General features: G+C 41.1%; 1 protein-coding gene across 10 annotated transcripts in view; it reads right to left on the bottom strand.

Moving 5' to 3' along the window:
- CPLANE1 (ciliogenesis and planar polarity effector complex subunit 1) overlaps positions 1 to 14,887 on the bottom strand; it is a 286,624-nt gene that overhangs the window by 214,333 nt on the left and 57,404 nt on the right. For all 10 annotated transcript variants that reach the window (XR_015055411.1, XM_085871012.1, XM_085871011.1 and 7 more), the window contains one exon: positions 1,014 to 1,175. Coding sequence is in view for 9 of the 10 variants with exons in the window: in XM_085871012.1 (XP_085727138.1) it covers positions 1,014 to 1,175 (162 nt within the window). In the remaining variant the exon portion in view is untranslated. The remainder of the gene's footprint in view (positions 1 to 1,013; positions 1,176 to 14,887) is intronic.

The raw sequence follows: 14,887 nt of genomic DNA, 5'->3' as shown, positions 1-14,887 counted from the left end.
TCGAGATATGGGCAATAATGTGTTTTTATATAGCAAATTTCAAGATGGCGGCCAAAAAAATGCCAACCTGAATTTTTGATAAATTTATGGTCCATAGTCACTAAAAAATTAGGTTGGAAAAATTAACCCAAAATTTTGACGATTCCCCAAATGACAACACCTCAGCATATACTTGCCATTCGGCCCATCATGCCTGCGCCACACCAATACCAGATTTAATAAATCCGTCAATACCCCTTCCCTTCATGTGCAGCCTTTTGGCTGCTACACTGGTGCTCATTTCACCAAACTCAGAAGGATGAAAGGCTGAGTCAACCCCCTGGTGTTAATTCAGTGGCCAACAGTGCTTGAACTCAGTACCCTCGGATCCCAAGCCACCACCCGAACCGCTAAGCCAACACCAAGTTCACTAAATTTCCTTTCATGTTTTGGCCTGTGCTGCAGTAAAGTGTATTTATATATTTGTAAGACCCACATGCATGTCTGCCTGCCACTCTTCTTGCCCGCAAACCATTTCGGAACGTTGGTAATCCCTGGTAGATGTGCATGTTTCAACAAGCTCGTTAAATTAAGGAACATGCACCACCGCTCGGAGTGGCCATTGTTAAATTTCGCCGAAAAACGGTCATTTGCCAAGCATACTGCTTCGGTGTTTGTGACTCCACACCAAAATGATAATCAGCAGTTGGTGTGTGGGGCCACAAACGTAACAGTATCAACTTATACAAACTCACCAAAGTAGCAGCATAAACACAGCAACCCAACAAATATCCCAAGCCAACTGACCTTGCAGTTTCAGCTTTGGTGGTGCATTTTCAGAATTGGTGTTGATCGGAGAGCCCAGCCAGGCCAAATGCCTGTCTTTACGCTTTGTCCAATTCAAAATGGACAGATATTTGGCCTAATTTAGGAATGGACCTTGCCTTCATTTTGAATTCTCAATTCTCTCAAAAAATTTTCAAGTACATAATGCAGCAAATTCAGATCCTTTTGGCAGTTCTTAATATGCTTACCTCACTGAGTATGTGATGAATATGCACGAGCTTATGAACATATGAGCAGGCAGCTGGCAGAGCACAGTGTGCAGCACGTAGTAGAGTTAGTATCCTTTGCAGCACAGGAGAAAGTATGCGACGCACACGCCGCTCATCAGCATATGTTCCATGATCCCCACTCTATTTGAGGTGTTGATGATGATGTTCATTATCAGCATTAAAGGTAGGGCAGAAATAGATAACAGAAACATAATAAAGAGAGCTCATACATCAAATATAAAAGAGACAGCCTCTTTCTGATCACCCACTCAGCATGAGGAAGGCAATTTATTTTTACATAACATACTCTTATATGCATTTTCCTTTGGTGAAAAACTACTTCTCCAAAAAAGTTTGCTCCAAGCTGTCCACCAAGTCCAAGCTGTTCCTTCCACTAAACCAAAGCATGTATGCAAATAAACATCAAAACACAAAGCTTAATTACATAGAAGAGTAGCCATTCACTTACTGTCACTTCAGCATTTCATAAAAAAGTATGTCGGCAAAGTGTCACACAGATAAGACTGCCACAAAAAATGGCATAGAGGATGACCAAGGTATATGTGCTCTTGCAATGCAAAAACGAAATGCAACGACATCTCTCAACATATTGCTGCACCAAATTCCTTTACAAACAAAGCTGGTTTGTGTCACATTCCAAATACTGTACTTTAAAATACAAAGATGGTCCATGTGAATCTTCACTTTTGTCAACAAGTCTGGATGCAAGCGGCCTTTCTTCAGATTTGGGACCTACGTGGGTCGGACATTCAAAAAGCTATCGTAACAAGACACAATGGCACAAGAAATACAAACTTTGAATCTTTGAAACCTTCAGTTGATTGGTTCATCCCCCTCTGTGGATAGAGCATCCGTGCTGTCGAAGCAGTTGCATTACATGGTTTATTATGGGTAGTTTGCAATCCTAGCAGGAAGTGAAGGAATCTTGAATTTTTCCAGGATGTCAGCGATAACTCCCTTACTCTTGAGAAAAGACACAGTGGGATAATTTATGTCCACCAGCAAATGCTAGTAGATGGGTTCCAACCTCAAGATCCATCTGAGGGACAACACACATTGTGTTGTAAAAAAGCACCAATCTAACAGTGTATGTCAGGCTGAGAATCAAACTCAAACAAGACAGCTCAGAGGGAAGGATGCTACCTTCACACCATCCTGTTGGGCATCCTGCCCCTCCCCCTCACCCCCGTATGCCCCTTTGGACCCTGATGTTTTTTATGTCGTGAATAAACTTTGGTACACCACAGGAGATGAAGGTTGTGGTCAAATTTCATCCAAATTGTGTGTGAAGTTTCAGAGAAGAAATCAAACACTTGTTTTGTGGGACAACCACCCCATCCCCACAACAGACCCCTTTGGACCCGATTAACTTTAATGGTGTGAACAAACTTTGGTACATGACGGGTGATGAAGGTTGTAGTCAAGTTTCATCGGAATTGTGTGTGTTCTTTCCGAGAAGAAAGCAAATACCTCTTTGGGGAGGGCAACCCCACCCCCCCCCATAAACTCCATCCGAAGACCCCCCCCCCTCAGACCACGATTCTTTTTTTAATGCCGTGGAAAAAAAAAAAAACTTTGGTACATCACGGGTGTTGAAATTTGTGGTCAAGTTTCATCAGAATTGCATTTGTAGTTTCTGAGAAAAAGCAAATACCTCTTTTGGGGAGCAACCCCCATTGACCCCCTTTGGGCCTGATTTTTTTTCTTTTTAATGCCATGAACAAACTTTGGTACATACAGGGTGATGAACGTTGTGGTAGAAGTTGCAAGTATTTGTGGACGGACGGACAGCGCGCCATCATATTAGCTCCCTGGAACTACTACGTTCCAGGTGAGCTAAAAACTGAACATAAATCTGTTTTAAATTTACTATGTTGTGATATATTACTCCATTCTGCACTCTGACATGTTCTACTATGCTGCATTTTAAGTACTGTCAGACCCCACTATTCACAGGGGATACATTCCTGGAAAATGTCTTGAATGTCAAACCCACAAATGTCGGGGCATTGTTTCAATGGCAAAAAGAGGCATAGGTTCCCGGCAGTTTGAGATTCAAATGGGAAATCAAAAATAATAATAACAACAATAATAATAACAATAACAGTTATAACAAGTGGTGCCAGGGACAACAAATCCCACCCATTTAAGGCATAAAGTTATTTTGGGGATCAAATTTAAATTTGATATATCCTTAACCTGAATGTTGATTATAAGGAATAGAATAAGGAATATTTTAGTCTTCGTTTGAAGTCAATTAAACAATTTTTGACGAAGTTATGAGCAAAAAAGATTTTGACCTTTTCGTGACCTGACCTTGACCTTTGACCTAATTGGACCCAAAAGTTAATGGGGTCGTCCGAGGTTCATTACCCACCTGTGGATACTATTTCACAGTGTTTGAGCCAGCCGTTTCCCCGTAAAGTTGTATTTTCGTAACCATGATTTAGCTTTAATGGAAAATTTGTAATTTTGACCGATGGCCATGACCCCCAAAACTTCGGCATTTTTCACAATAGGAATGGGTAGGATTTTCAGTGACAAATAGAATAAGGTTCACTATAAGCTTAGTTTGAAGTAAATCAGATCATTTTTGACAAAGTTATGAGCGAAAAACGATTTTGATCTTTTCGTGACCTTGACCTTGACCCAATTGGACCCAAAAGTTGATGGGGTCATCCAAGGTTCATTGTCTACCTGTGGAATAATTTGATCGTGTTTGCTCAAGCCGTTTTGCCGTAAAGTTGCTTACAGACAGACAGACAAACAAACCGGACGAATACAATATCCCGCCCCCTCCCTGATCATACATATAAATATATATACATACATATAAATATATATACATACATATACATACATACATATATATATATATACACATATACATACATACATATATATATATATATATATACACACATACATATATAAATATATATATATATATATACATATATATATATATATATATATACATATATATATATATATACATACATACATACATACATACATACATACATATATATATATATATATATATATACATACATACATACATATATATATATATATATATATATATATACACATACATATACATACATACATATATATATATATATATATATACATATATATATATATACATATATATACATATATATACATATATATACATATATATATATATATATATATATATATATATATATATATATATATATATATACACATACATATATATATATATACACATACATATATATATATATACATACATACATACATACATACATACATACATACATACATACATACATATATATATATATATATATATATATATATATACATATACATACATACATATATATATTGTGACGTCCACGGGACTTGAACAGTCCCGCCAATGTAGAATGAGCCGAAACGATGGAGGCGGTTTATTTATTTATAACCCAAAGATGGCGGTTTTAATCGCTCTACCACAAACGGGACGAGGAAGGTGGCACGAGTCGCTTTTCACTGAGTTAATGATGTTTATTTCTCCAACCAGAAATAATAAGACTCGGCAAGAGGAGGGATCCGGGGCGATTCGACGGGATGGTGGTGTGGGTTCGGGCGTGGGGAAAACACAGACAATTCCAATGAATATACAAATCTCAAACCCTCTAAGGTGCCAGGTACACACACACACACACGCACACACACACACACACACACACACACACACACACACACACACACACACACACACACACACACACACACACACACACACACACACACACACACAACGTAGCTGGTCCTGGTGGTCAGGCTGGCCCGTGGTGCGGACGCAACAGTCCCTGGATTGGCGCCGGACGAGCTGGCGTTGCGCTCGTCAGGGGCAGGAGACACCGTGGTACTGTCGACCTCCTGGTGTCGGCCCAAGTCCGCTCACAGCCGCCAGGGAACCAGTTCTGGCGCCAAGTTGCGAGCAGGAGAGGGAGGCAGGTCCGCCCGCCGTTCGACCCCGTACTCAGAGCCAGCAGAACCCCAGAGCCAACCGAGCTGAGGCACGAAGCACAGCAGGGCCGAGACACGATGAAAACCAGGATCGAATCAGCGCAACAACACAGCACGCTCCCAGAACAACAACCTCCACCAAAACGGTTTCTCTGTACCGATCCTCTTCCTCCTCGCCTTTTCCCCGAACAGAGCCTTTTTATCCTCGCGTCCTCGTCACTTCCAATCGAGCCGTTTTTATTGGCCCTCCACCGTCGCCTTCCGCCAATCGTGATGACGGGGCGGAGCCATCCGCAGCACTGTCCTGAGACGTCACGGCAAGCCTCCAGGGAATACTAAAAGGGGTTTATGCAGACACACTTACCCTAACTAATTACGTGACAATTACCATTTCCCCCTTGAAGAAATGGACATTTACTAGACAACTTATCACCACTGAATTGCTACTTCCTACATCGAGATCCTGGTACACTCGAACAGCATGGCATACCTAATTACCCTTTGAATGCATACCCCCCCCTCAAACGTAACAATATAATATATATATATATATATATATATATATATATATATATATATATATATATATATATATATATATATATATATATATATATACTGGTCTGGTCAACTGAGAAGACTGGTCAACTTTGTGGTAAATAATAAATGCATTGATATATCTGTACAAAAAGCAGGTGTGCCAGGCTTTCCGGGGTGTCTCGAGCATGTGGCGATGATCTGGGACACTATCCGATATGCAAGGCAAGAGAGAAAAAGGATATTTATGTTATATGGCTGGACCTGGCAAATGCATATGGCTCAGTGCAGCATCACCTGACTGCCAAAGCATTGGATTTTTTTCTGGGTCCCCAACAAGGTGAGGGAGGTGATTGTCCAATATTACAATGGCTTTCTTATGCGTTTTTCTACACCGGAGTACACAATCAAGTGGCAAGAACTTGAAGTTGGCATACCAATGGGGTGTGTGATTTCACCATTGTTGTTTGTTATGGCTATGGAAGTAATTATTCGTGGGACAAAAGGAGTATCAACTGGTGTAGTTTGAGGTGGGGAAAAACCACACCCACCAATAAGGGCCTTTTTGGATGACATCACCATTCTGTCTCCTGAGTTTGAAGCAGCTAAAATGTTGGTGAAGCAATAAAAGCAGCTCATTAAATGGAGCGGGATGGAATTTAAGCCAAAGAAGAGCAGGAGTCTTTCAATAAAGAAAGGTAAAGTGCCAAAAATGTTAGCTAGTTTGGTGTTATACAGCAGAAGTTCAAAGATAAAGCTGCCATTAAAGTCACTCGCTGAAGAATATAAGATTGGGAAAGCCAGATTCCAAATGATGCTTTGAGATTCAAAAGACCCAGTGACCAGTGAACTTGGGCCAAAGATAAGAACGGGAACTAAGTGAGATGTTTAGAGGATGGTTGAAGATGCGGAGAGTAGGTTGCAAATGAAGGAAATCATTGGGGCAGCGCAGAAAGATAGGAAAGGATTTGGTTGGAAAAAACAGAAACGGTGGCCAGAAATGAGTGCAGGTGGGAAATGAGAGATGGTTATCGAAGAGATTAAATGTATGGAAGAGGAGAGAAGAACGGTTCAAGCTATAAGTCAACCTCAGCAAGGAGCATGGACAGCATGGGAGATGGTTGTGCAGAAGAAGGTCAGCTGGGCATCGCTGTGGAAGATGGAGCCACAGCGACTAATCTTTGCACTTAAATCAATGTGTGACCAGATGCCAACTGCGTGGCTGAGTCAGTAGAATGTGCCAAATGTGGTAGAAGAGAGACATTAGAGCATGTACTGCCTTGGTTGCCTGAAATCTCAAGCCAGGTATATTTGGCGACATAACCAGGTTTTGCGAGTGATTGTCGAGGTTATGAAAAGGCTATGTGATGAGGAAAACAAATCAGACATAAAAGAGAAGACCATTATCACGTTCATAAAGGAGGGTGAGAAAGTAAGGTTAAGTAACATCAAGGGGGCAGCATGCATTTTGAAGCCAGGTGTGGGCTGGCAAGTAGATGCAGATTTGGACAGAGCGCTGATGTTCCCATCTCATATTGCAGTCATCCAACAAAGACCTGATTTAATTATTTGGTCTGATGTGGTAAAAAGGGTTATCATCGTTGAGCTGACAGTAACATGGGAAGGAAATATGGAATGGGCACATGAAAGAAAGCTGTGTTGGTATGAAGGGGTAAGAGAAGTGTGTGATGACTGTGGGTGGATGTGTGATGTGCTACGAGTGGAAGTGGGTTGGAGGGGTTTTGTGGCAAAGTCTATGCTGAAGTAGCTCAAGATGATTGGAGCGTCATCAAAGCAAGTCAAGAATACTGTGACGCAATTACAGGAAGCAGCAGAGATAGCCTCATTGTGGATTTGGAGGCAGAGGTGAGTGCAACGATTCCATTCACATGTAAAGGCAAATCTGTGGGGATCTATATCTGGTCAATGATATCTGGCGGTGAGCATGTGGGCTGATGTCGCTTGGTGGTGCGTGTGCTGCACTGCTGGGGCCGCCCATGAGGAGCTGTACTGGAGTAGGCCCCAAAACAGTGATGATACATGGGTTCCAGCTGAGGAGAGTGACATTGAACAGTGTCCTGACACTGTATGTCCTGATAGATATATATATATATATATATATATATATATATATATATATATATATATATATATATATATATATATATATATATATATATATATATATATATATATATATATATATATATATATACACATATACATATATATACATACATATATATACATATATATACATATATATATATATACACACATACATACAGGTAGTCGTCGATTTACGACTGCTTGACTTTACGACCACGACAATGCTCCGCGTCTCTGCCCACTCAGACTGCTCAGTTTCTGCCCCAGCGCCCGCCATTGCTAGCGTGTTACCGCCCACCCAAATATTGAACCCTTTGCAAGGATTGAACGGATGGCACATGATGTTTTTCGTCCGTATTGTGAAATTTACGAGGAGAGAAAAAAGAAACAAACCAGACAAAGTTCACCATGTTGACGGAAAAAAACAACTCCAGCAACCCCGAGCGCTGCCCCAGCTGATAACATCAACGATCCACAGCTAAAGGCCCGGTCACACCATGACGTTTTAGCCAGCGATGGCAACGTATTAAAATGTATGTAAAACGCTGGCTTACGTTGAACTTTTGATGTTTTTTTTTTTAAGATTCGGACGTATTCATAACGAGTTGGTCGTATGCATAACATATTAGTAATGGACACAGAACGTTTCGTTGTGTTATAGATAACTTATACCAACGAATGCTGAACCTGTTGTCGGCCGACACAACCGATGCCCAACGATAGTCTAACTTAGGCATAGCGTGTTGCACGCATCGCCGACGATGTCGTGACGTAGCCTATTAAAAGGCTGACGCACAACGATTCAAATCATAACTGCCGTAGAAATGGAAGTGTCAAAATCGCGGTCACACCTTGGCGATCTTGCCAGCGTATGCCGACGTAACAAAAAGTGTGTCTAAAACGTTGGGGCACGTCGAATACGGTATGGGTAAGTTTGGTATGCGCGAGTAGAACGCTAAATACGCTATCATAAGTCGTAGTAAGTAGAGTACGTCAAGAAATTTTGAACATGTTCAAAATTTTACGACGTACTCGGCGTATGACACACGTTCGCATGCGATGAGGATAAGTTTTACACACGATATGTGGACGCTTACACACGTCCACAAAGGCTACTTATAAGCTACTTATAAGTCGAAACACGTCGCGGTAATGTCTTTTTTACGCTAAACTTATTTCTAACTTATGTTTGACGTGCTTTGAACCAATTCTTTACGTAGCCCCAACACACATCGACGTATGTAGACGTATTCCAATGACGTCTTCCGGTCGACAAAAAAAATAAATGAACGTGTTTCTAGCTTACAACTGCCATATAAAGACGTGTTCCCAGCGGTTTTGGGAATTGGTTTATAAAAATGGTGTTCATTAAAGGGGAACCCAACAGTGTTTTCGAGTCCTTTTTGAGTCGATGTCCATATCAGCAGTAACAGTATCAGTATCAGTATTACTATTAGTATTAGTATTAGTAGTAGTTTGTTCATGTTGGCAGTAGTAGGTGGGTGTGAGGGGGAGGGTGTGGGTTATGATGGATCGTCCTTGCATCCGCGCGTGTCCACGGGAAGGTTCATAGGCTGCCACTCAACGATTTAAATGGCTGCATCTCCACTATTGAAAGTAGACGCTTGCGCTCAACAATTGGATTTTTTTTACACTCAACGACTTTTAAACGGTACCATTGTTTACAATGAATGATTTAAATTGCTGTCACTCGCCTTTGTTTTTTTTTTTTTTGTTTTTTTTTTGACGCTGGGGTTTGGAAATTTGAAGCGTTTCTTCTGAACGTGTTAAAACGCTCAAACTCGACTATTTTAAATAGACGCTGCCGATGGACAATTGGAATCATAGCCAAGCTAGACATTGAAGTGTGAACATCCTCGTCATGCCGAAGAAAAGTTTGAAGAATGCTGCAAATAAGTGTCCTGGCCGTGGCCGTGGACGCTGACGCAAGGACGATCCATTATACCGACGTCTTTCAGCCTATGAGTAACTTAAAAGTAACATCTGTCGACGTGTGGCAACGATCGCGTAACGTGCCAACAACATGTTAATCATAGGTAGGAAATAAGTTTCGGGTACGCTAAACACTACCTCGGCGTGTCTCAACATATGATTAACTTACAAGTAGCATGTGTTGACGTCTGTCAACGATCGCAGACCGTGCCTACAACTTGTGGCCAGCGTAGCGGAACGTGTGTCATACGCCGGCATACGTCGTGAAATTTCAAGCATGCAAAAATTTGAGGACAACCGAAAAGTACAACGTTTAAAGCCAACGTACAACGACGTATGGCAACGTACTACGACGTATGCCAGCGTGCTCTCAATGTTATCAAAACTTACCCATAACGTATTCAACGTGTGCCAGCGTTTTAGAAAAAAAATTCAAAAATCGGCATACGTTGGCTAAAACGTCAAGGTGTGACCGGCCCTTTAGCACGAGTGACCAATAACATGTTTTGTATTTTTGTATGTTTTTGCAAATACAGTATTAAACCAATTGTACTGTAGTGGTGCAGTGTTTGACTTGAACAAAGAAAAATTTAATAAAACATGACTTGCAGATGATTATTATATAATTATACAGTATAATATACATACGGTAATTTTTGCATAGGCCTATACAGTACATAGGCCTGTACACTATAAATAGAGGTAAAAATAAAGGTTGGCCGACTTACGACCAAATCGATTTACGACCGATCGGTCAGAACCGATCGCGGTCGTAAGTCGACGATTACCTGTAATATATATATACATATATATATATATATATATATATATATATATATATATATATATACATACATACATACATACATACATACATACTAGGTGAATGCACCCGGCGCTGCCCGGGTTCTTTTTGAATGAATTTAATCTTCTATACATATGTCTGACGCGAGCACAGTATCAGTTCCCTATTGGGCCATGGCAGTCATAGGCTAAGGGGGTTGGTGAGGGGGAAACACACCCACTTCCCCCCCCCCCAGCCGAGGGGCCTTGCCACATAGCCTATAACCATCCCGAACCCCATCCCGACATTTTTTGTTGCATTGGTTAGATCCTATCTTTTACCTTTCAGGAGATTAGCGCGTGCAGACAAACAAAAACTTAAAATCATATGTTAGATATATTGTATATGGCGTTGGTCCCATGTCATTCGGCTGAACTTGAAAAATTAACGTTACAAAATCAGGTGATGACGTCATAATTCGGAAACCAGAAGTCGGAAGTACAATTCTTTTACATCGGGACAACCCCGGGTACATGTTCTGTCAGCATGTGAAGTTTGGTGAGGATCAGTCCAGTACTATTCGCGTGCATAGGTCACAGAGAAACACACAGACACACTTTCAACTTTATATATATATATGTATATATATATATATATATATATATATATATATATATATATATATATATATATATATATATATATATATATATATATATATATACATAGAAACATTATACATATATAAAATATAATATATATAAAATGTTGTTGTTCATCTTTCGGCTGCTCCCGTTAGGGGTCGCCACAGCGGATCATCCGTTATGATCCGCATACTGATTTGGCACAGGTTTTACGCCGGATGCCCTTCCTGACGCAACCCTGGTCGCCTCTTGCGACACAGGGATCAGGATTTGAGTTTCGCCATGATTCCGGGCTGCTCTACACCCTGCCCAGTGCAGAGCTCCCGTCCTCAAGCGATCCTCCAACCCAAGCCTCCGAGTAGCCGGATTACAGGCGCACGCCACTACAATATATATAAAATATAATATATATATATATATATATATATACATATATACATATATACATACATATATATATATATATATATATATATACACATATATACATATATACATATATATACACACATATACATACACATGTTGGGATTTGTACCTTTTTCTTAAAAGCATTGTTTCTTCCCAACTCAATTCACTCGCCTGCAGTTTATCAACTATATTCCTGCTTGGGACATTGTGTGCAAGATAAGTGAGGTTAACCTTGAGTGATTCAAGAGAGCATTGTGTAGCAGAATCTGGGAGGAAAACCTCTGATCTTGCTTATCGGTTTGATATATATCACCAGGACATAAGCCAGCTGGTAATCTAGCTGGTCCTGGGATGAAAGAAGGAATTTTGCAAGAGATAAAATCACGTATATATGAGGGAGTGATTCAACCATTCGGATGGAGCACTCTCCGGGTTCCTCAAAAGCAAGAATTGTGGTGCCTGGGGTGTGTTTTCCGTGCGCACGTATTAACATTTAACAAACTATTTTCTCTCAAGTATATCGATGTCTTCATGCCTTCGTAAAGGGTGATAGACGCCCTGACAATTGGCGCAGCGAGCAGGGGGCGAGACAAGGTGGAGGAGAGATGGAGATGGACCCTTGGTGACCAAAGAGAAAAGCCATGGTGACCAATTTGAATAAGCTAAGCCTTTGTGCTGGGGAGTTTAAATTATATTCTCTTTCTCACCTCAGGTTTTGTCCATCCCAGGACAATTCTGTCCAGGCAATTCTGCCCCTTGTCCTCGCCCAAGAACCGGTAAAGATAAGTGTGGAGAAAATGGTTTATTGTATATCAAGGGGTAGCTATCTTAAGGTCCGGAAAGGGGAGTTTGAGGGCTGAGGGCATATGGCTGAGGCTGCCGAGTCTGACCCAAGAAAACTCCAGGAAGGGTCCAGCAATAGTGATGGGAAACGGATCAGGAAAACGAGAGCAGAAAAAACCTCCTCGAGATAACAAGATGATTGTTGGGCGGAATGGGCGGTTAAGGATAGCTTACCATGGCCAGAGGGGTGGGTCGTTTGACCTCCCAGTGGTGCAGAATCTGCGGGAAGAGCTACAAAGACGCCATAGACTATCCAGTAAGAAAACGCCAGTGAATTGGCTGGGATTTGGTTTATGGCAAGAGGAAGCAATTAAAAGATCAAGCACAACCAAGCAAGCAACCTTGGCGGGTAAAATGCAGGAGCTTCAGGGTTAATTAGAAGGTGCAGAGCGGCAAGCTAAGGATGCGGTAGCATCAGCGCCGGCACCGAGCCAGATAACAGAACATGGCTCATCATCTGTCCAGGTGTCTGCAGCACCGGGGCAGGGGTACTGGCATATCATCAACACCCCAACCCCTGGCATATCAACCGCTGGGACTACCTCAGTCAGCTGCACAGTATCAGCTGTTTATGATGTATGTGTGAGGGAAAGGATACCCTACTGTGGAGTGAAGGAATGTGTGTGCTTTGCCTGAAGGGTAAAGGGTGGGCAGCTTGTCTTCAAGCCCACAAACGTGTTCCGACCTCCTTGAGAGAAATTTGATTGTCGACAAAATTGTTTTGATATGGGAAAATTAGATCACGGAAAAAAGTAAGGCAGGAGGAAAGAACACACCCTGCTGTGAATTTGCCTGCTTGTCAGGCCGTGTGCGAGATTTGCCTAATAAGGGGGAAAAGAAGCTGGAGGAAGCTCGTCATTGAAATAGTGGACAAACTGGTTTTGGAAGAGAATTTTTTTTTTGTAAAACTGAATGAAATAAGGAAATTAACATTTGTTGCTGTTGGGGAATTATTCCTCTTTTAGACAAGTGACCCTTGCTTCAGTTTGACAAGAGCAAAGTGTTTGTTTTTTTTGCCTCTCTGCTTAATCATTTATTAAAATTGTTAATGCTTAAGACCGAGTGGTTTAATCTTGAATTTCTTTAGCACTCTGGACTTTTGTTTATTTCTTTTGCTAGTCCAGGGTGACTGGTCTGATAAGACTGTCCTTTTGCCTATATGCTATCAAAAAACCCTCTCCACTCTCAAATTGTGTGTGTGTATATATATATATATATATATATATATATATATATATATATATATATATATATATATATATATATATATATATATATATATATATATATATATATATATATATATATGGGAGAGGTTCATTGAGGGGGTAGTGTAACTGGGTGAGAACCTGAACTGGTGGATAACATTAGAAATAAATTGTACTAAAAGAAAAGAACTACTTGTGGACATTGATTTATCGGTGTCTGTGATTTTATTAACACGATACATTTAAAACTGAGTCGGCTAGACGTTAAACCCTGCAGGGAAAATAAGATTCCACAACAACGCAAGAATTCTACAACGATCACTAAGAGGTTGGGGGAAAAAATCCACATCAGTTGGTGCCGTGACCAGAGGTGCTTAATCTGCTGGAGGCAGTGCCTGGAGGAGCGACAAGTGCTTGAGCAAAGGTAAGCAGAGAGCGTTCCTCAAGGGTGGGCTGTCTTAGCGGGTAACGCATTGTCGAACAGAGAGTACATACAGAGAATTAGAGCATAATTGTATTTTGTGTTTTATTGTATTTCAAACATTGAAGTATTTGTGATTTGAGAGGGGATTTTGAAAGATGGGAAATAGAAATGGGAAAAATGATGGAATTGTTTATACCGATGGAACTTTTCAAAAACCACGGAGGAGTACGTGTGCAAGATTTATGTTTGATAAACATGGGCCTGATGCTGTGAGAGACGTAGGAGAATGGTGCAATTGGACTAAAATAGCAGATTACGTTTTCCTGAGAATGGTACATTTGATCATGATTGCTTAGACAATTTAAGAAAAGTACTGGAGGTGAAAAATAGGGACAAGAAGGGCCAGAAGCATGTAAACTGGGGCGTATATATAAATTGGATGGAGGAATGTCGTGACAGAGTCGAAAAGGCACGGTTGTTAAACTTGAAAGGTCAGCCAGACCAATTAACGAAGCAAATGCCGGTAAGACTTGAAAATAAAACCAAGAGACAACGAGCTGTGCCTGTCAGATTTGAGGATGAAGAAGTCAGATACATGGCCAGAGGGCACAGTTCCGATAGCACAACCGCTCGAGGACGAATAAGCAGACGAGACAGAGGGAGATGATTCCACAGGGCAAGGAGAGGCTCGACGGGGATCCAGGGGAGTAATTAAAAAGGAAGCTGAAACACAATGCAGAGAGAAAGTTCCTCTTGCTAACAAGGGTAAAATGCAAACTCGATCAAAAAAAAATAACGTCGGAGACCACGAAGGACGAAGAAGATGAGGCACTCATAGGTGCGTTTCCAATGCGAGATTACCCGGGGGCAAGGGATGTGCAAGCGATATATCGAGCATGGGGCTCTGA

Source organism: Eptatretus burgeri, chromosome 2, assembly GCF_056783735.1.
Source record: "Eptatretus burgeri isolate ZD-2024b chromosome 2, Ebu_testis_v1, whole genome shotgun sequence".
NCBI classification, from domain to species: Eukaryota; Metazoa; Chordata; class Myxini; order Myxiniformes; family Myxinidae; genus Eptatretus; species Eptatretus burgeri.
The sequence above is the reverse complement of the archived record's forward strand: the minus strand, read 5'-3'. Positions and strand labels throughout refer to the sequence as shown.